The sequence below is a fragment of the Buteo buteo genome, chromosome 10 (assembly GCF_964188355.1).
Source record: "Buteo buteo chromosome 10, bButBut1.hap1.1, whole genome shotgun sequence".
Lineage (NCBI taxonomy): Eukaryota > Metazoa > Chordata > Aves > Accipitriformes > Accipitridae > Buteo > Buteo buteo.
The window spans coordinates 11,805,622-11,825,652 of record NC_134180.1 but is presented as its reverse complement, the minus strand read 5'-3'; the positions used below and the strand labels follow the sequence as shown (position 1 = coordinate 11,825,652).

The 20,031-nt window shown below is 45.8% G+C and overlaps 1 protein-coding gene across 1 annotated transcript in view; it reads right to left on the bottom strand.

Moving 5' to 3' along the window:
- LAMC1 (laminin subunit gamma 1) overlaps nucleotides 1-20,031 on the bottom strand; it is a 71,923-nt gene that overhangs the window by 5,674 nt on the left and 46,218 nt on the right. The window contains exons 3-22 of the mRNA XM_075038664.1: nucleotides 19,302-19,432; nucleotides 18,111-18,277; nucleotides 16,721-16,909; nucleotides 14,588-14,705; nucleotides 14,390-14,488; nucleotides 14,149-14,285; nucleotides 13,153-13,275; nucleotides 12,878-13,067; nucleotides 12,503-12,615; nucleotides 10,942-11,163; nucleotides 10,659-10,847; nucleotides 9,009-9,254; nucleotides 8,512-8,665; nucleotides 7,926-8,068; nucleotides 7,034-7,212; nucleotides 6,717-6,873; nucleotides 4,291-4,496; nucleotides 3,789-3,868; nucleotides 2,099-2,236; nucleotides 1,762-1,906 (exon numbers count right to left, since the gene is read on the bottom strand). Coding sequence (XP_074894765.1) covers nucleotides 1,762-1,906; nucleotides 2,099-2,236; nucleotides 3,789-3,868; nucleotides 4,291-4,496; nucleotides 6,717-6,873; nucleotides 7,034-7,212; nucleotides 7,926-8,068; nucleotides 8,512-8,665; nucleotides 9,009-9,254; nucleotides 10,659-10,847; nucleotides 10,942-11,163; nucleotides 12,503-12,615; nucleotides 12,878-13,067; nucleotides 13,153-13,275; nucleotides 14,149-14,285; nucleotides 14,390-14,488; nucleotides 14,588-14,705; nucleotides 16,721-16,909; nucleotides 18,111-18,277; nucleotides 19,302-19,432 — 3,126 coding nt within the window. The remainder of the gene's footprint in view (nucleotides 1-1,761; nucleotides 1,907-2,098; nucleotides 2,237-3,788; nucleotides 3,869-4,290; nucleotides 4,497-6,716; nucleotides 6,874-7,033; nucleotides 7,213-7,925; nucleotides 8,069-8,511; nucleotides 8,666-9,008; nucleotides 9,255-10,658; nucleotides 10,848-10,941; nucleotides 11,164-12,502; nucleotides 12,616-12,877; nucleotides 13,068-13,152; nucleotides 13,276-14,148; nucleotides 14,286-14,389; nucleotides 14,489-14,587; nucleotides 14,706-16,720; nucleotides 16,910-18,110; nucleotides 18,278-19,301; nucleotides 19,433-20,031) is intronic.

The following is a 20,031-nucleotide window of genomic DNA, read 5'->3' as shown; positions in this document are numbered from 1 at the left end:
AGGTAGAAAGCAGAAACAAACACAGACTCCTAAACGTTAAAGAATTTCTGAACAGGTGGCAAAACACAGTATAGTTTCTAACGGTAAAACACACAGAAGCTATGATGGGTTCCCATGTCTTACAACTGCAGTTATAACTTTGCCTTCAAAGCTCTAAATACCATGAGGGTCAGTGCAATGAAAGACAGAGGTTGCAAACAGTTTTGTGTGCAAGAAAATCTACTGCACTACAGTGAGTATGGGTGTCCTGGTTTCGGCTGGGAGAGTTAATTTTCTTTCTAGTAGCTGGTATAGTGTTATGGTTTGGATTTAGGATGAGAAGAATGTTGATAACACACTGATATTTTCAGTATAAACACTACTTAGCAACAACTAAGTCAAGTATTTTTTCAGCTTCTCATGCCCAGCCAGCAAGAAGGCTGGAGGGGCACAAGGAGTTGGGAGGGGACACAGCCAGGACAGCTGACCCAAACCGGCCAAAGGGGTATTCCATACCATGTAACGTCATGCCCAGTATACAAAATGGGGGGAGTCGGCCAGGGTGGGAGCTGGATTGCTGCTTTGGCATTGGTCAGTGGGTGGTGAGCAATTACACTGTGCATCACTTGTCGTCTTCTTGGGTTTTATTTCTGTTTCTGTTATATTCCTTTTCATTACAATTATTATTATATTTCATTATTTGTATTGTTGTTGTTATATTTTAGTTTAAACTGTTTTTATCTCAACCCATGAGTTTTACTTTTTTTCCCTGATTCTCCTCCCCATCTCACTGGGAGTGGGGAGAAGTGAGAGAGCAGCTGTGTGGTGCTTAGTTGCTGGCTGGGGTTAAACCATGACAGGAGAGGGAGCAGTTCTGCAGGCTTCAGAGGGAACTGAAATTTTTGCACTTCTCTGTCCAAGCCAAGATATGGCAAACATTTCACTCAGGTTTTTGTCCTTCAGGGATTGGGGGAGGTGGCGGTTTACCTATGTAGTTTCCTGCATGCAAGTCTCCTGCATAAAAGCTGAAATGCACAAGTCTAGATTATGCCTAGATGGACAAAAATTCCACAGACTGTTCTTAGGCAGAGAAACATGAGCAGAGCATACAAGGTATGTCAGCAACCTGATATAATGCTTGTCCTCATTGATCTTTAGAAAATGCTGTGCATGTGTCCTGGTTTGGCTGGGACAGAGTTGATTTTCCTTCTAGTAGCTGGTATAGTGTTGTGTCTTGGATTTAGTATGAGAATTATGTTGATGGCAACAACTGAAAACATCCATGTGTTAAGTAGTGTTTAGTCTAAAGTCAAGGATTTTTCAGTTTCTTATGCCTAGCCAGCAAGAAGGCTGGAGGGGCAGAAGAAGTTGTGAGGTGACACAGCCAGGGCCGCTGGCACAAAGTTGCCAAAGGGGTATTCCATACCATGTGACATCATGCCCAGTATATAAAGTGGGGGGAGTTGGCTAGTGGGGTGATCGCTGCTCAGGAACTAACCAGACGTCAGTCGGTGAGTGGCAAGCAATTGCATTGTGCATCACTTGTTTTGTATATTCCAATCCTTTTATTATTATTGTCATTTTATTATTGTTATTATTATCATTATTAGCTTCTTCCTTTCTGTTCTATTAAACTGTTCTTATCTCCACCCACAAGTTTTACCTTTTTCCTTCCCATTCTCTCCCCCATCCCACTTTGAGGGGGAAGCGAGCGACTGGCTGCATGGTGCTTAGCTGCTGGCCGGGGTTATACCACAACAGCATGATGGTTTCTGCACGTACCTCCAGCCTCGTGGAATCCACAGTAGGCAGACTGGTGAGATTAGCGTAGATCTGTAGGGCTTTGTTTCCAGCTTCCTCTGCCTCTGCAAGCACCCTGTTGGCCTGTTTCTCTAGGTCTTGAGAAATGTTCTTTGCTTGATTATACCTAAAAACCCCAAGGATCCAGTTACGCTACAATTGTTTTTGTAGATCTGAACTTACTAAGAGAGTAGAGAGACTAAGAAATTGAAAGACAACTCCCATAAAACCCAAAGCATACAACACTACAGAAGGCATCTTAGTTTTGAGCACTGCTTTAAAGCCAGGAAATAATAAGAATTTTCTGTTACTGACTCACTTCTGGTTGAGCTCATCAATGTCGTTTGCAGTTTGGTTTTCCCCAGCCAAGGTCTTCAGCAGCAGTTGATATGCTTCTGTGGAAGTGTCATTTGCTGCCTTGGCTATACGAACAATCTCATCAGCTTCTTTTTTGTGTCTGGACAAGATAATAGAAGGAAGATAACGCCATTAGAATTGTCAGCCAGTGGTTTCCATCCTTGTATTGGGCTTGTGTGGCAAGGTTTTGGGAGCGGGGGGGTTACAGGGGTGGCTTCTGTAAGAAGCTGCTGGAAGCTTCCCCTATGTCTGACAGAGTCAATAACAGCCGGCTCTAAGATGGACCCACCGCTGGCCAAGGCCGAGCCAATCAGCGATAGTGGTAATGCCTCTGTGATAATATATTTAAGAAGGAAAAAAAGTTGCAGGGCACACAGAAACCGCAGCCCGAGAGAGGAGTGAGAACATGTAAGAGAAACAACCCTGCAGACCCCCAGGTCAGTGAAGAAGGAGGAGGAGGAGGTCCTCCAGGTGCCAGAGCAGAGATTCCCCTGCAGCCCATGGGGAAGACCATGGAGAGGCAGGTTGTCCCCCTGCACCCCATGGAGATCCACAGTGGAGCAGATATCTACCTGCAGCCCATGGAGGACCCCACACTGGAGCAGGTGGGTGCCCGAAGGAGGCTGTGACCCCATGGGAAGCCTGCACTGGAGCAGGCTCCTGGCAGGACCTGTGGATCTGTGGAGAGAGGAGCCCACGGAGCAGGTTTTCTGGCAGGACTTGTGACCCCGTGGGGGACCCACGCTGGAGCAGTGTGCTCCTGAAGGACTGCACGCCATGGAAGGGACCCATGCTGGAGCAGTTCGTGAAGAACTGCAGCCCACAGGAAGGACCCATGTTGGAGAAGTTCATGGAGGACTGTCTCCCATGGGAGGGACCCCACAATAGAGCAGGGGAAGAGTGTGACGAGTCCTGCCCCTGAAGAGGATGAAGCGGCAGAGATAATGTGTGATGAACTGACCATAAACCCCATTCCCAGTCCCCCTGCACTGCTGGGGGGTACGTAGAGAATCCAGGAGTGAAGTTGTTCCCAGGAAGAAGGAAGGGGTGGAGGGAAGGTGTTCTGAGATTTGGTTTTATTTCTCATTACCCTACTCTGCTTGATTGGCAATAAATTGAGTTAATTTTCCCCAAGCCGAGTCTGTTTTGCCCGTGATTGTAATTTGTGAGTGATCTCTCCCTGTCCTTATCTCGACCCACAAGCCCTTTGTTATATTTTCTCTCCCCTGTCCAGCTGAGGGGGGGAGTGATAGAACAGCTTTGGTGGGTACCTGGCATCCAGCCAGGGTCAACCCACCACAATCCTCAATGCCAAATTTTCTCTTACTTTTCCTTCCTTCACCCAGATTTGCATGTGGAAGATGCCAAAAATTTGCAATGGAAGATGCTGTTTGAGACCATTTCTGCAACCCAGGCAGCACTCCAGCAGTGCCCACAAGAACAGCGGAAAGGCACCGCTATGGTTGTACATGTCCCTCCTTCACATGTCTAGTGTTTGCCCTCAGTGATACATAGGCATGCACCCAGTGACAAACTCTTACTCAGCAAAGGGCGTATGTTTCATATCAAGCAAATGAAATTTTGCTTCCCCCTTGTAGGGAAGAGCAGGGCACTGATGTGGGCTGTGAGGAGCATGTCTTGCCACAGCCTACCTTTCAGCCAGCTTACGGGCCTCTTCTGCCAATAGAGTCATGTTGTTAGGGTCCCTGCTTGACTCTGGAGGTGTAATGGACTGGAAAAAAAAGAAAGAAAAAAATCTTAAAGCTCTTCTTTCATCTTCTATTCATCTTTGCTTTAAATATTTACTGTCATGATCTAAATGTCTGAGATGTGTCTACCCTATGTCTGATTTCTCTGTATTTTTTTCTTCAGCTCATGCAGTTTCCACCACTGATTATCCCTTAAAAACAAAAGTACTGGTATTTATTTAGGGGTTCTTGCTTTGGTTTCTTTGAGCAGGGGCTAAGACACAATCTATGACAGACACTGGTGATCTTCCTTTATTTATTTCCCATGATCTTGGGTAGGGGAGAAGATATTTCCATAGCAAATTTGCTATATGAGAGAGAGAACAAGCAAAGAAACACACCATAGGGCAGGGAAAGGAAAGGCCCTCTCCACTCCTAACCATGTGGGATCTTGCAGCACACTCACCACATTGTCAGCTGCCATCTTTGCCTTCTCAAGCATATCGGAAGCTAAGCTGATCAGATCCTCCGTGTCCTCCACCCGCAACCGGGCTTGCTCCGCCAGATTCTCTGTCTCCCGCACTGTGCCCTGGATGTTCCTCAGCCTGTTGAGCTGACTCACTAGTGTGCTGTTGATGTCTTTGAGACGATCCATGAGGCCTTGATCTACATCTGAAAAACATGATATAAGAGACAGGCAGCAAAATTAATTACAGCAGGAAGAGAAGCTGGAGCAGCAGCTTACCACTGCAAGCAACACGTTGGTAGGTTTAATCCCCTATTGAAAGGGGACCAGCAAAGCTGTTTCATAAGTCAGTCAGCTTGAGATCAAAGCCATCATCAGAATGTGCACCAAATATGAGAAATGAAAAGTCATTAACTACTGATAAGACAATCCTGCTGGGTGTTGGAACTGACTCTGATGGTGTATTTTGTGTTCAGAATCATGTTTCACCTCTATCATTGACTTAAAGACAACAGAGCTGCTCCTCAAGAGGTACGAAACATCTGCTTTGTGAATTCTCTGACAAGAGCTGGCGGGATAGAGCCTTGGTTCTCCAATGTGTAGGACTTGAGCCCTGCAAACTTCCCCAAATTTTTGGACCACCAGCTAACTCCCCACATAATTATATATTAATTATTAATTATATATTATTATAATAGAGCCATAAAAGCATAGATATGTATCTCATGACCAGGGACAATTACTTTTGAAAAGGCAAGAGCATTATTAAGAGATGAAGTAGAAGCAGAAGCCTGCAGGTCTCCAAAATTAAGATTTTTCCCAAATACATTGCCTTGACCTTGCAGCAAATTTTAAGTATTGAACATGAACATTTGACACATTTCAAAAACATACTATAAACTATGTATCAAGTAGAAAAACACAAATAAGTGCTACAGGTGTGCACAGATTTTTGCAAGGGTAGTTATTTTTGCATTTAACTTGCTTCTTCATTAGGGAAGAGCAACAAAGCTGGTAAAGGGTCTAGAGCACAAGTCTTAGGAGGAGCAGCTGAGGGAACTGGGGTTGTTTAGCCTAGAGAAAAGGAGGCTCAGGGGAGACCTTATTGCTCTCTACAACTACCTGAAAGGAGGTTGTAGCAAGATGGGTGTCCATCTCTTCTCCCAAGTAACAAGCAACAGGACAAGAGGAAATGGCCTCAAGTTGTGCCACGGGAAGTTTAGGTTGGATATTAGGAAAAATTTCTTCACCCAAAGGGTTTTCAAGCATTGGAACAGGCTGCCCAGGGAAGTGTTTGAGTCACCATTCCTGGAGGTATTTAAAAGACATGTAGATGTGGCACTTAGGGACATGGTTTAGTGGTGGACTTGGCAGTGTTAGGTTTACAGCTGGACTTGATGATCTTAAGGGTCTTTTCCAACTTGAATGATTCTATGGTTCTACGAGGTGGAAAGAAAGATGAAAAATACCACCACAAAACCCAATCCATTCCCTCACCTTTCTCCAAACCCCAGCCTCCTACCCCCCTATGTGGGACTATTACCTAGGCATGGATGGCAAGTAAGCAGTGTAAAGCTACCTTAGCTAAAATTGAGAAGAGCTTCAGCGATCATTCCCACTGGCAGGAATCTTTCCAAGCAAACGCACGCATTAGATGTGTGTCAGCTTTTTCCCAGCTTCATGCAGAAGGGCACAGATTTTTCCAAAGTGGGCTAAAATCACTGAACCAACTCCCAGGGGAACATCTTTTACTGCAAAGTCAACAGTCTTCTTCAAGTTGCTCTTCTCCAAAACACACATCAGCTTATATATTAAAAAGACCCTAAGGACAAACCACTGCCACATTGCTTAACATCCTGCTCACAGACATCCTATGGCAGAGGCAACAGTACAAGGATCAATGTGAAGCAGAGTTTAACAGGAAAAATAGCTACAAGTCTCCACAACAGCACTTTTCAGAACATTATATGCTTTATAGCAGCATAATTAAGCCTGCCAGCAGGATTTTGAAGCCTTCATTCTGATCACTGATGATATCCCAACAAGAACTGCTTTATCCCAAGATGTCTGAGCAAATTTATAAGCATAAGTAAGTATGTTGGAAAGCCTTCTGCTTGTTTAACAAGTAAAAACCTCCTTCGCATGTGGAGAAGAGGGTAACACATAAAACACTTGCATTTGTACAGAGCTAGAGGCAGATCTTTACTTGGCATGTACAACAGTGACCACTAGGAGAACAGCAAGGATAAAAGCACAGCCACCGTTGTTTTGATAACAACATACACTGTCTCAGTGCTATCTGAAATAGCTGTCTATCCTAACGCACAGCATAGGCTTGAAATAAAACATGCTGTGTCCAAAGGGAACAGGAACATCAAGCAAAGAGTTCATTTCACATTGGTCCATGTCTGATCAGGTCAATTCACCTTTGCTGTTTTGTGCTTCCTGGAGCAACTCCATAACATCTCTTTCTGCCTGCTTCAATCTCTCTTCAAAGGCTTGATCAGTTACAGTTTCTTCTCCTGTACCAAGATTTGCTATAAGATTTTCCAGCTCCTGCAACCTCTCTCGTTGCTCCGCCACCTACGTGAGAGGGACAGAGCACAGCTATGAGACACAGCAAAGCACCTTGCACCTCTCTGCTTTCAACAAGCATCAGCCAGCCACAGGCATAAAAGCTGCTGCACAAGCGGGCACGTGCCACTGTCTCCAGTGGTACCAACAGTGGCATTTGTGGCCTTACCTTATCTTTCACTAATCTGTAACAGGCTGGACACTCTTGGCAGCCTGGCCACGAACGGTTGTAGAAATAGTTCTCCTCACACTGGTCGCAGCGGCTCCCCACAAAGCCTTCCTTGCACTCACAGCGGCCGTTCTCCTGGCACTGCAGGGAGTGAGAACCCTCAGGATCACAGTCACAGGCTGCGGGGAAGTTACACCTCAGTCAGACTGGAGAAGAGGCAGAAATACCCTAAAACCCACGGGGTCAAAGCATACCCTCAATACCCTAAAATGTCTGCAAGGGCACAAACCCACAGCTGGAGCCCTGCTCCCAATCGGGGCACTTCTACCCAGTGCAGGGCACTCTGTCTAGCTGGATGCAACATTCATTGCATGTATTCACAGTGTTGCAATTACCTCTCCCACAAAGCTTTACAATTTTTTACCCCATTTCGTTGTAACCAACTGCAGTTAATTTTTCTGCTCTTCACAGGCAGGGATATCAAGGAGGAAAGTTTGGATCATCCTGTTTTTCAACCATGTTTACAAGATCTGTTGCTTCTCAAGACAGAATCTGTATATTCAGGCCATTTGCAGAATAGTTGTGCAAAGAGATTTAACATTAGGAAACAGGACTGTTGCAGGACAAGATTCAGAGAATGTATTTACACCTAAGGGAAGTGGGTATCTAAAATGTTGGAGTTCTTCCTACCCCCAATTTAAAAAAATAATAAAAGAAAAAGGGGATAAGAGATCAAATTTATGTCCACACCCTGCATGGTGAAGAGTGCCAACTTCCGCTGCGATGAAGAGTGAGGTGTGAAAGTACCTTCCCATAGACAGGAGAAAAGCAAAGGCAAGGCTGGCTGTGCAACATCCTTGCCATCTGCCCCGCTCCAGCCTCTCAGACTTACGTTTACAGCCTTCGGAGCCAAAGCCAAAGTGGTTGACCTCGCATCTGTCACAATGCTGGCCGGCAACGCCAGGCTGGCACTCGCACTGCCCAGTTCGGATGTCGCATTGGCCGTTGGTGGAGCCCAGTGCGTGGCAGTTGCACCTGGGAGAGGCAGCCACACATCAGGCAGTGACACAGAAGGGAGGCACAGGTGAAGCACCTCTCTGAAGGAGCCCTAATGAGCACAGCTCAATGTTTCCATTTGCCAAAAGTCACTTTCCTTGCTGGGCAGATGCAGGAGGCAAGGCACTGTGCCTTTGAACTGTGCAAGGTCACTTGATGCCTGCACTAAAAAAGGAACCCACGAGTCCCTGCTACCAACAATCACACAGTCATGTGGTACTTTTCTATTTAAAACCCTGATTTAAAACTATTTATAAAGCTATTTAAGTCAGGCTTTTTGTACAGCCTTCATAGCTGCTCTTCCCCACCCATAGGGGCATGGAGGCACACCAGTTACTTGTGACAAACATCACATTCCTGCACAAGGTAAGCACAGACACCCCAAAACCAGGCTCTTTGCCCCAAGCGAAGGCAAACATCACCTCTCACAGCCACGTCCGCTCTGGAGGTTGAAGAAGCCAGGCTCACAGGCACTGCAGTCCCTCCCGGTGACATGAGACAGACACTCACACTGCCCGGTCACTTGATTACAACTCGTCTGCTGATTCACAGTGCCATAGGGATTGCAGTGACAAGCTGCAAAAATAAAAGGGATGGAGAGATATGCAGAAAGTTAGGAGTCCCTTGTTGTGTTGGTACCCTGCTAGCCTGTCCTAGATCAAAACTAGATCAAATGGGCCTAGATCAAAAACACATGGCAACCCAGCCCCCGCACCACACAATGTTTTTGCTTCGATTGCAGTAAGCACCCACAAACACAAGCATTTTAGCAAGCTAGAACCACCGAACCAGGATAAAGTCACACATTGCTGCTGACAGGCACGAACAACAGCCTGACACTGTGTCCTAACAACACATAACAAAACAGCAGCTCTTGGGGACAAACCCATTTTTATATGCAAGAGGAACCGGCTCACACCTTTGCACTTGTCAGCAGGATCAGGGGCCAGGGGGTTCCCAAAGAAGCCGTCTTTGCAGCGGTCGCAGTAGAAGCCAGCGGTGTTGTAGATGCACTTGAGGCACTCGCCTGTCTGGCGGTCACAGTTCCCCACAGCATTGGGATCGATGTTGTCGTTGCACTGGCAGAGGCGACAAGGCCTCACAGCACCGTTTTCGCCCAGTGGGTCTCCAAAATAGGCATCATCACACAGCTCGCACCTCTTGCCTGGGATGCAACAGAAACACACATGCTGCAGCAGAATGCCCTTTGCTGCCGTCTCACCCGGACCCTCTTTGCAGTCCCTTCTGAAAAGTAAGCTCTCCAGCTTCCTCCCTTTTTATCCTTCTGTTGCGGCCAGAAAGGTGCACGAAACCATGCACAAATCCCTTTCCCATCTCTAAATTTAAGCTGCTTTTTCACTGGAACTTTGCATTATGAATTATTTCAGCTCCTCCTTTCCCTCCTATTCCTTTAAGCCGAACCTAATGCTTGTAATTTGTTGTTAATTTAAAGAGTCCAGCCAGGTAGAGCTCTGTGGGGCATCACTGCTCCAGGAAGCCCCACTGCCAGTGAGATCTGGCAAGCCTCTACAGGCAGCCAGTGAAGCATCCAGTTCCCAGCTCCCTATGATTACTGCAGATTTGACCCCACCAGGCAGCTATAAGCTCCATTTCTTAGGCAGTTCTTCCACACGCAAACCCTCTTTTCCCTCACATCCCAAGAAGGTGGTGGGAGACAGGAGGAACTCTTCTGCGATCATATAGCTACAAGTAAAGATGAGCTTATACTGACACCTGAGCTGCTGGGAACCTGGATCCCTAGACTCTGCTTTGGTTCACGAAGCAATGGCCCCCATGGGAACCCCCAAAAGCTGCTTCTGTGCTTGGCCAGGGGCTTTTCTAAGCATTTCAAACATTTACAGGTATTCTGGACTTTGGACTCTACCATGCTAAGCATAAAATCAGTAGAATGTTATGGAGGCTGCCAACCATCCTAAGGCTTCCTTGCTGTTTGCAGGCTGAACAAAAGCCTCTGCTTAACAACTCAGGTACATGCTCAGACTTCATGGTTTTCACTAAGAAAAAAAAAAAAAAAAAAAGATCTGTACCCATTCACATATTTCTCTTTAGAACTGCTGAGCATAAATTTGGTCTTGTATTTTTTGGGCAGTGTTTGTGAGTCACTGCAGCCTTCCTGCTTTTCCTAGGGAAGGCACTGGCCCTCCCCTCCAAGCATCCCACAGTGCCTCTCCAGCTGGCAAACTGCATCTTCTAATTTTATCTCAGTCTGACCCGCCTTCCTGGCTCTTTTAAATCTATCCTATTTTTTGCCCAACACCACACAATTAACAGAGCTCTATTAGAAGCTAGCACGACACACCTATGTAGCACAGAAATGTTCAGACTAAGCCTGCTTCCCTTTTGTTTTTGAGGCAGGCACAAAGAACATGGGTAGCTCTGAGCCTCACACAGGACAGAAGACAGGGCTGAGGAACAGAGAAGGATTTGAATGAGAACACAGCAGCTTTCAGTGCTGCTCACTGTGGGTCAGAGCCCCAGAACTGACAAGAGACACATTTCCACAGGCACACGGGGTGTAGAAAAAAAGACTTTTCGTGTAGGAACACACCTGTAGTGCCAGCCTGGCAGCTGGTGCACACAACCTCCTTCGTGCGGGGCACAATGGCACAGCTCGAGCTGCCTGGGCATGGGCAGGGCTGGCAGTCTGAGGCTGTGCCCACCGTCGCATCTCCATAATAGCCATCACTGCACTTCTCACAGTGGTACCCCGCTGTGTTATCCCTGCAATTGCATGCACCTGGAATAGAGAGGGACATTGGTTTTGCTTCATCATCCAACCCAGAAAGAACCACCGCCCTCTCGCTGCTCCCTGTTTTATCAGCCCTTCTTACCCGTCTCTGGCTCGCATGTCTCACTGTGCCCATTGCAAGCGCAAGGCACGCAGGGGCTGTAGGGCCCAAGGCTTGGTGTCTCTCGCCGGTACCCAGAGGAGCAGCGCTCACAAAACTGCCCCTCATATCCCACTGGACAGGAGCAGCTCTCCACCCAGGCCACGGGCACACCGGGTCCAGGACGAGCACTTGTGATGGTAACATCATCCAGGTGGCCAGCACCTAGAAAGCACCAAGAGGGATGACGCTTTGTAACCACAAAGGCTCTCATCACCACTTCACCAAACACACATCTGAATGGCACAAGACACCAACAGGTGGATGCTCACAGCTGGTAAGGTAAATCAAGAAGCAAAATCCTCCAGGAAGGTTTAGACAGATCAGAAAAGATGCGATACAGCTCACAAAGGGCATACGCAGGGCAGGAAAGTTGAGAATAACAATACAGAGGAGAATGCTGAGAACTGCATGTGAGCAAGTACAGTCAGTTAAAATAAGTTATATTTTGCATGCATATGGTTTCCAATTCCAAATCAAATACCAAAACCAATTCCTGTCTTTTTAAGGAGGGCAGACCATCTCTCCAGCAATTTTAATACGCCGTCTCTAACACGGCATCTGCAAACCATGCCTTGGGGCAAACTCTTCAGCTATTCCTCTCACGCCATTCCTTCACCTGGCATTTGAGCACTCGCCCCTCTCCTCCCTGTCCCTTCTCTGCAGAACAGAGCCCAGACACAACATAGCTGTTTTTTAACTTACAGCAGTGCATTTGTACCACCACAGAAGCTCCAGAGCATCAAGCAGAGCCTCAGCTCCCACATATTAGCAGCAGCTACAGCACTCAGGGGACGGCTTGCTCCACACCTTTCCTCCCCCTCCATTTCACAGCCCCACATTCTACTTTATGAGCTACCTCTACTAAAACACTTGCACCTTTCCCACCTTCCCCAAATACAAATTCATCCTTTGCATCTTTCTGCAAAAATTCTTCTTCACATGACAATACCCAAGGATGCAGATATTTTCACTCCTAATTCGTGACTGATTTTTCTAAATCCTCATTATGAGGCACTTTCACTCAAGTGCAGCACAGGCAGTGCTTTCAAGACCTCGTCCTTCCCATTTGTCATGCCAAGGCAAGACCAGGAAATATGGGGGATGTAACCATTCCCAGTGTAGCAGAAACCAAGGCCAAATGTTGTGAACTCCCTACATCTCTCCTACTATGTCCTTCAGGACTCTGTGCTATGTATTTCTACCAATTTGGAAGACACTGGCTATGCAATACAGCAAAACCCCCACATTTAGAAGCAAAAAATCACAGGTGATGGGTGCTCAGCTTCCAGACTCTCAAAGGCAGCACCTTTCTTCCCCATGTCCTCTTCCGGAGGCCTGGGAGAAGCTGTTACACAGGAAGGCCAGGTGAAAAGCAATTAGCACAGTATTTGCAAAATAAGCTGCCACAGCTATTTATGACCTGGCCCTATAACAAAACAACCCAAACACTAGAGGAATGAGTCTGCCCCTCTCTTCTGCGACATCCTGCTCAGCAACTTACTTCTCTCACTATACGTCCCACGGATCTTAATGGAAGTCAAGTTGTGGAGAAGCTTCTGGAAGTCAAATGCCGTAAGAGCAGGCCTCCACGGGTAGTCTGTAGCCTCATGTAGCCTATGGAAAAGAGCATCATCAGCAAAGCTTTCAGATGCTAACAGCTGTGCCCTTTTAAAGCACCCTTTCTAACAGTGGTATGCTATTGCAACATAATTCATATATGCTTATGCAACGCTGCTAGACAGCAACCTTCCAATCAACCTGATAAGACCACTTCTGAGCTAAAATTTATGCTGTTTGTTTTCTCAAAAGCTCAGAGGCCAGGGGCACCACAGGCTAGGTCCCACCTGCTTCCACCACGCCTGGAGAGTCCTCTCACCTGAAGGTGTAGATCAGCGCCTTCTCACTGGGGTAAGGGTTGCCCTGGGCAATGAGTGGCACTGACACTCTCAGCCCAGCCCCTTCCAGCACCAGGTCCTCTGCAGAGAGGCGCGTGTCCTGTCTGTCCACGCGAAAGGAGAAGGTCAGGTTTTGCCCGTAACTCAAAACCTGGTTGCCCAAGAACTTGCCTGAAAGGGGAAGAAATCCTTAGTTAGGGGACAGAACAGAAAGGGCACAAGCAGCACAGAAAGCCTCACTTTTCAAATGACCTACGTGGTGCAACAAAATACATGGGGAAGTAGCTGTCCGAGATAACAGAGATATCCTGGGTCTCCGCACTCCACTGGAGTAAGACTTCTGAGCCATCGCGCTGCTCAGCACGCCACTCGTCCTCTCCTGAAAAAAAAAAATGAAACGTGCAAGCATTAACACCCTTCAAAGACGTAGCTTTGCACACACTTCTCATGTCATACTGCACACTGCTCATATATAACTCATCTACAGTCTGTACACTGGTACTAACAGACTTCAGAAAGTAGCTGTGCAGAAGAACGTAGATAGCAAACATCATCTTTCCCATTTATGCCCTTAACTCGAGTGCTGATTTGAACCCTCTGAACTTTGAACCCTGTGACAACTACTTGTTCAAAATCTTCTTTTCTAAAGACCTTAAGCAGGGATGGGAAAACCTGCAATCCCCTACGACTTGAGAGTTTCAGCCTTTGTACGAACTGTTCTCCAGTGGAATTTTAATTAAAAAGATGTTCTTTTCAGACTAGGCAGCATGAAAACATGCATACACAGGAAACTGACTGTATGAAAAAAGATTTTTCCTGAGCTTACAGACCCATCGGAAACACAACCGTGTTTCAGAGCCATGTAAACCCCAAATCTAAAATTATTGTAACCCTCTCAGTCAGAAACTCCTGATTTGGTTCTAAAACTGAGAAAATGCCCCCTTGCCAGCACCTCTCTCAAACTATAAGAAGTTTGTATTTGCAATTCTCACTTGCACCTGCATGTTGTACATTAGCACTGGGTGCCTGAAGTCCCAGCTGTGAATTCATTCCTCCCTAGCTGAACAAACGAGCTGCAGACATGGAAGTTCCCAGTAACTTCAGAAATAACTCAACACTTCCAAAAGAGGGATCCCAGACCTGCCTGCCCAAGATTTGCAGTCTTGCAGAGAGAGGAAGGAGCAGGTTTTTTAATCGCTTCTGACTTGAGTCTACAGCGCAGCCCAAGATACAAAGGAAGGTTCAATTTTACCAAACTGGAAGCTGGAGGTGATACTATAGATACTGTAGCCGATGGCGTTGGTGCAAACTGAAGAGTGTCCAAAACAGAAGCAGGGGGTACAGCCCCTTGGATTGGAGGAATCCAGATGGAAAAATCCAGGTTTGCATCTGAAGATGTGAAGGAAAGAGAATTCATTTCCCTGATGCTTACCCCTGGCCATCACTCGAATGTTTCTCATTCTTGAAACAAAGCCACAGGAAGAGAAACTCACCTCTCACAGTGAAAGCCTTCAACATTGTCCTTGCATGTACACCGTCCTGTCTCAACATTGCATTCCCCAGTGCTGCCAGCCAGATTGCAAGAACAGTGCCTGAAAGAGTCAGGAGAGAGGATAACTCATCAAGAGCCAACACAAAAAGCTTTAAAAAGGAGCCTAGATTTTCTTTTAGAGAGCAGCAGTCCCCCTTACCTGCACCCGGCTTCAGAGAGGGAGTGGAAACCTGGCTGGCACCGGTCGCACTTATCACCCATCACACCAGGTTTACAGCTGCACTGGCCATAGCTGTCGCACTGCGTGCTGAGGGAGCCTGTGGGGAGAGCAGGGACAGGCACCTCAGCAGACCCACACAGCTCTATTAGCATGCAATTTTTTTCAACTCTACAAAATGGGCAATAAATATGGGAAAAGAAAGTGGGAAGCATAGCTTCAAGCTGACGAGTGACAGCTTACCTAAAGACTGCCTCTAATTCACAGGGATTTTCCCCCAGCAGCTCTAGAGAGATGAATCGTTACCTAGTCTTCCAAACTATATTCAGCTTTTAAGTACTCCTACCAACCAACCTTTTAATATGTAAGTTGCATCCTTATTCCTGTTTCATCCTCAACATTACCTTGGCATGCCTCTTTAATTCCATGCCTGTTTTACCCTGCAACACACCATTTCCGAGATTTTATTCCTTGAATCCCTTGTGTTCTCCCTAATCACCATCTCCCCTTTGCCAGGGGATATCCTGACCTCTCCCTTTCATGCTACGATTTCCTTTCCTCCCTTGATTCCCAAGTTGGATTTAAAGACTAAACCATCTACTCAGAGTGAGGCTGCATGTGCTACTATTAACCCTAACAAACTCTTCAGCAAAACTCTCATTTTTGGAAGGACACCTTCCTCAGTAATGCCCTGTTAAAGCAAACTTGCACAAAAAGCAGCAAGAGGTTTCTTTAATCCACAGTGGACAAAATGCTTTCTCCCAAGCACCAGTGTAGCTAGAAGCCTAGGAGCTGTCAGCACTGTAAGAGTTAACTACCAGGAAAAAAGTATTTTAATATACAGAAATAGTTGCTTCTTTCCACTTCAATCCACACCAGAAGATTATAGCAAAGTGAAGAGTTAAGATGATTAGGCTGGACAGAAGAACTCACAAAACCTTTACCATATACAGCCAAAGTTCAAACCCCCTTTGCAGCACCACTTATAATAGGAAAAAAACAGTATTTGGACAAAAAATAGCAATCTAAACCTATCCAGGGGCTTCAAATACACCCTGGGTGCCAGTGTGCCACAGAACACAAGCCAATAGCTGTTATAAAGCCCTTTGAAATTTGTCCTTAAAGACCCAAGAAGTCACCTCCCTGCTGCCTCTTGACCATCTCAGCTGACACCAACTCTCACCCCTCTTAAAATAAGGTCCGAGAGGAGGACCTGGGAGAGCAGATGGAGGAAGAAAGAGGCCTTTCTTGGTCAAAAATTTCACAACTGTACAACTCTCTGACCAAATTAGACAGGAGATGTACCCTGGCAGACCTCTCGCTGGCTGACTTTTAGGGCATGCTGCAAGCAATTACTTATTCCAGCTACTCTATTTTGGAATCTCACATCATATCTTACTATCTGTTACCCTTTTGTCTCCTTCCCCCTTATTTGCTGTGGGCTGGTATAGTTATGGCATCACACCATACAGGTCAAGTGGTTCCCTTGACGACAAAAGATTTGTTCTCCTGCCAGAATTTTTTCCGCTTTGTTTGGGGGAGTTTGTTTGCTTTTTAAAGGAGTTTAACTACATATTCTGAGTTTACTTTGTTTTTTCTCACCCCCACCCCCTTTTGTGTTTAAGGTTTCACTGGTTTGTATTTATAGTGCTTGGATACTCAGTAGGAGAAACTGATGCAGCTAAAGTTTACTACAATTCTTCAGTATGAACAACTTCCAGAAATATTCGCTCACATCATCTTGTTTATTAAGAATTTAAATGAGCTCTTTAGTACTGGGAGTGTCCAGGGTAACACATATGCAGTGGAAAAAAAAAAAAACAAACCACAACCAAAAAACCAAAATAAAAATCTATTTCAGAACACATTTGAAGGAGTAAATGCTTCAGAGGTGAACCATCTGCTCCTGCCACCGCAACCCCAATTAGATCCAAGGATAATTTAAACCAAAATACCACCCAATAAACATTTCCTACATGGGGAGAAAAAGCAAGAAAAACAGACAAAAAACCCCTCTTTTTATCCTGTAGTTTGCAATTAGCTGCATAATCAAGAGAAGAGCTAGCTTTTGTGCATGGAAGTTTGCAGGCAGAAATGTTTGCTGCCACTACTTACCAACTGGGTTGCAGCTGCAGGGCAGACATCCCTCCTCACTCCCCAGGCGGTAGAAGCTGTCCCTGCACCTTTCGCAGTGGGCACCGCTGGTGTTATCCGAGCAGCCCGTGCAGTGGCCCCCATGGCCCGTTGAGCGGTATAACTCAGGGTCAAAGTAGCATTCCTGTGACCTCCCGTTGCAGTCGCAAGCTGCAAAGACAAGGGTACCATCAGCGAACAGCCCATGTGGCTATCTGATCCTGACAGTCACAAAACCTGCTATGCAAACCTTAATATTAAGTTGTAGGGGAGCTGGAATAGAGCCTTTAACCATACCGAGACCCAGGCACAGATCCCCTAAGGCATTTATACATCAAAGAGAAGAAAAAGAAGAAAGCATATTTTTGTGGTGGTTGAACACGGGGAGGGGGAAGCAAGGCTGTAGCGACAAAACAGGCTCATTGAGACCATTCTCATCCACATCCAGAAGAAAACCAGCATTTTCTACCCCACTCCCTTCCATATGGGGCTGCCATTTGCAGCTGAAATGCCACCCTCCCACACAGCAATGCCTATCTCCATCATGCAAACAAGCACAAGAAGATAACAACAAGGCTGACTCCATGCTGTAAGGAGAGTTTCCCCCCTGGATTACCAATCTCCTGTCTAGTGAGCAGAAGACCTGGGATTGACTGGCCTGTCAAGGGAAGCCACAGGTCTGGACCAGACAGCTGGGACTGATCAACACACACAGAGGTCAGACAGGAAGAAAGCTTTTCTGTCTGATAAAGCTTCCCCAATAAAGTAAACTACCAGGAGCTGTGGTCTGTGACACAAAATCAAGCAAAAATAAATTGGCATTCGGTCACAGAGATCCACATTTGCAGTCCAGAACTGTTGCAACAGCCTTGAAATTGGATGAAATAGTTGACAAGTAACTGTAAAAACCAATAAACCAAATACAAGAGGAAGTCAGTGGATGCTAAATGAGGCGCTTTTTCAAGGTCAATTATACTCCGGCACACTAAATAGTTTTTTCTATGGGTTCCATAAAGTACAAGCCTGTACATTTTTGCAACATGTCTCTTTTCTAAAGGTTGCTCCCATCCTTCTCCAGAAAGGAGATGACCCTTTCTGGGGATCTACCAGAAAGCTCCTACAAGATAGGAGTAGAGTAGAAGGAACAGCAGTCCCACCAAATCTCTGCTGAAAAACACCAGCACTGGCTAACTGCAACCGAGACAACTTAAAACCATGTGAAATCTCTACTGAAAAGCACTAGAACTGTGCTTAACACTGGTCAACTGCAACTGAGACAACTTAAAACCACCCAGGGCCAGCTTCTGGATGCCAACAGAGGCAGGGGACCCAACCCCTCAGAGATTTTCCCCTCAAGCATGGCCACACGTACGCAAGCATTCATTGGCACTCTCTGCTGTCGCTCTCCTCCATGGACGGTCATTGAAGAAAGGAAGACACTTTTCACAGTCAACCCCAAAGGTGTTGTGTTTGCAGTTGCAGACCAGCTTCCCCAGCTCGTTCTTCACACACTCACTTGCGTGCCCATTACATTTGCATCTGGTTAACAAGAGACAAGGAACAAGTATTTAAACTCCAGCAATCCAGGTCACTCACAAAGCCATCCCAAAACCAAATGATCTTTGAAAGTCCCTTCCAATCCAAACCATTCTATGAAACAAATAGGTGTAGCATGCTTGAGGTAGGCATTTGGAAATGCAAGAATGTCAACCAACTCCTTCGCAGTCTGTCCCTAAAACAGAATAAGCTGAGTAGGAGAAGCAAAGATTTTGTTGGCTTTATGTTAGTACGTTCTCCATAGCTTCTCTCATAAGAGTCCAGGAAAAGGCATGCATGCTGACCGTGTGCTTGTATCAGTAAGAAATTAAATAGTACAAAGGTGACCAATACAGAAGCCCAGGGACCTCCACAGACTGGTGGTGCAGCCAATGCAAATTCCCAGGTTGTCAAATTCCAGTCTCAGGCCTGCTCTCTGCAAACAGTCCAAAACACTGCACTGGTCTCAGTTCTGTTTATGAAAACATTTTATCATCAACAACCTAAGATTTAAGCATTCTGCAATAGGTTTTGGCAAAAGGAACAGACAACCACAGTATAGTACAATGTTTCAGATCTCCACAGGAGATAGCTCCCAAAATATATGTGAAGCAGAGACATTCAGATTTTCTACTTACTGTTATTCTAGGCTACAGATACAGGCAGAGAACAACTAATGACAGGTTAAAAACCACACAAAGCACGGGGTAGAAAAAAGTTGGGGTTTCTTCTTTTGTTTTACATTTTTGTCACTCTTTTCACCCTCCACTCTCACAAATCACTTAACGTTTGATCTAATCACAAAAAAAAAAAAATTGAATCTGTCTGCCCTGAAATTATAGCCACAAGAGATTATATACAGTATTTGCAAGGTTCATAAGATTCATTCTACTGCATTTTTGGTTTAGGACAGTCAATAAAGACCAGAGCCTAATGGTACCATGTGAGCATAATCAAAATCTTTAAAGCACTCTAGTAATCCTGACCAAAAGCTTTTAATAAGTACAGAGGTTTATTGTCTACTCACCTACCACCCACAGCAAAATCAGAAATTGCATAGTAATAAGACTTGAGAACTTTTGGGTCATTGAAAACTTCATCTCCAAATGTGTTCAGACGATTGAGGGTCACTCTAATATCTGTAGCCGTCACCCATTCCTAGAGCAGACAGAAATCCCATCAGATTAAACATCAAACATCCCCCTTAAGCACATACCAGTGCTGTGCCATTAGCAGTCATATTCACAAAGTCATTCATCAATCAGCAAGTTTCTTCCTCATCATTTTAATCCTCTGCACCTCAGAAGCTTATATGTCCCTGCCCAAGAGGCATTACACCACATCCTCTTGGTTTGTGTTTTCCAGACCCTGCTCCTCTCTAGGTACCCTTTCCAATGCCTCTTCAGATCTTGACTGCTCTCAGCTGAGCAGCAGTGGGTAACATTACAAGCAAAAAGCACAGTGCCCACAATTATGCAAGCTTGTCAATTGTACGTATCTATCTGACCACAGTTTTCCTGCAAAGCTTTACAGCATGAACAGGAAAGGGTTTAGGGTACACTTGTCTGCAGACATACACTGCCAGATGAAAAGACACAGACAGATGAATGAGGCTGGGGGAGGCTGAGGAAGGAAAACAGACAGGCAGATCTGACTTACAACACAAGAGCTTTTCATAATATTTACACAGCATCTTCACCACAGTACCCTACCCTCCTCTGGCAACAGCCAGCAAATGTAGCCTGTCCCCAGATTTC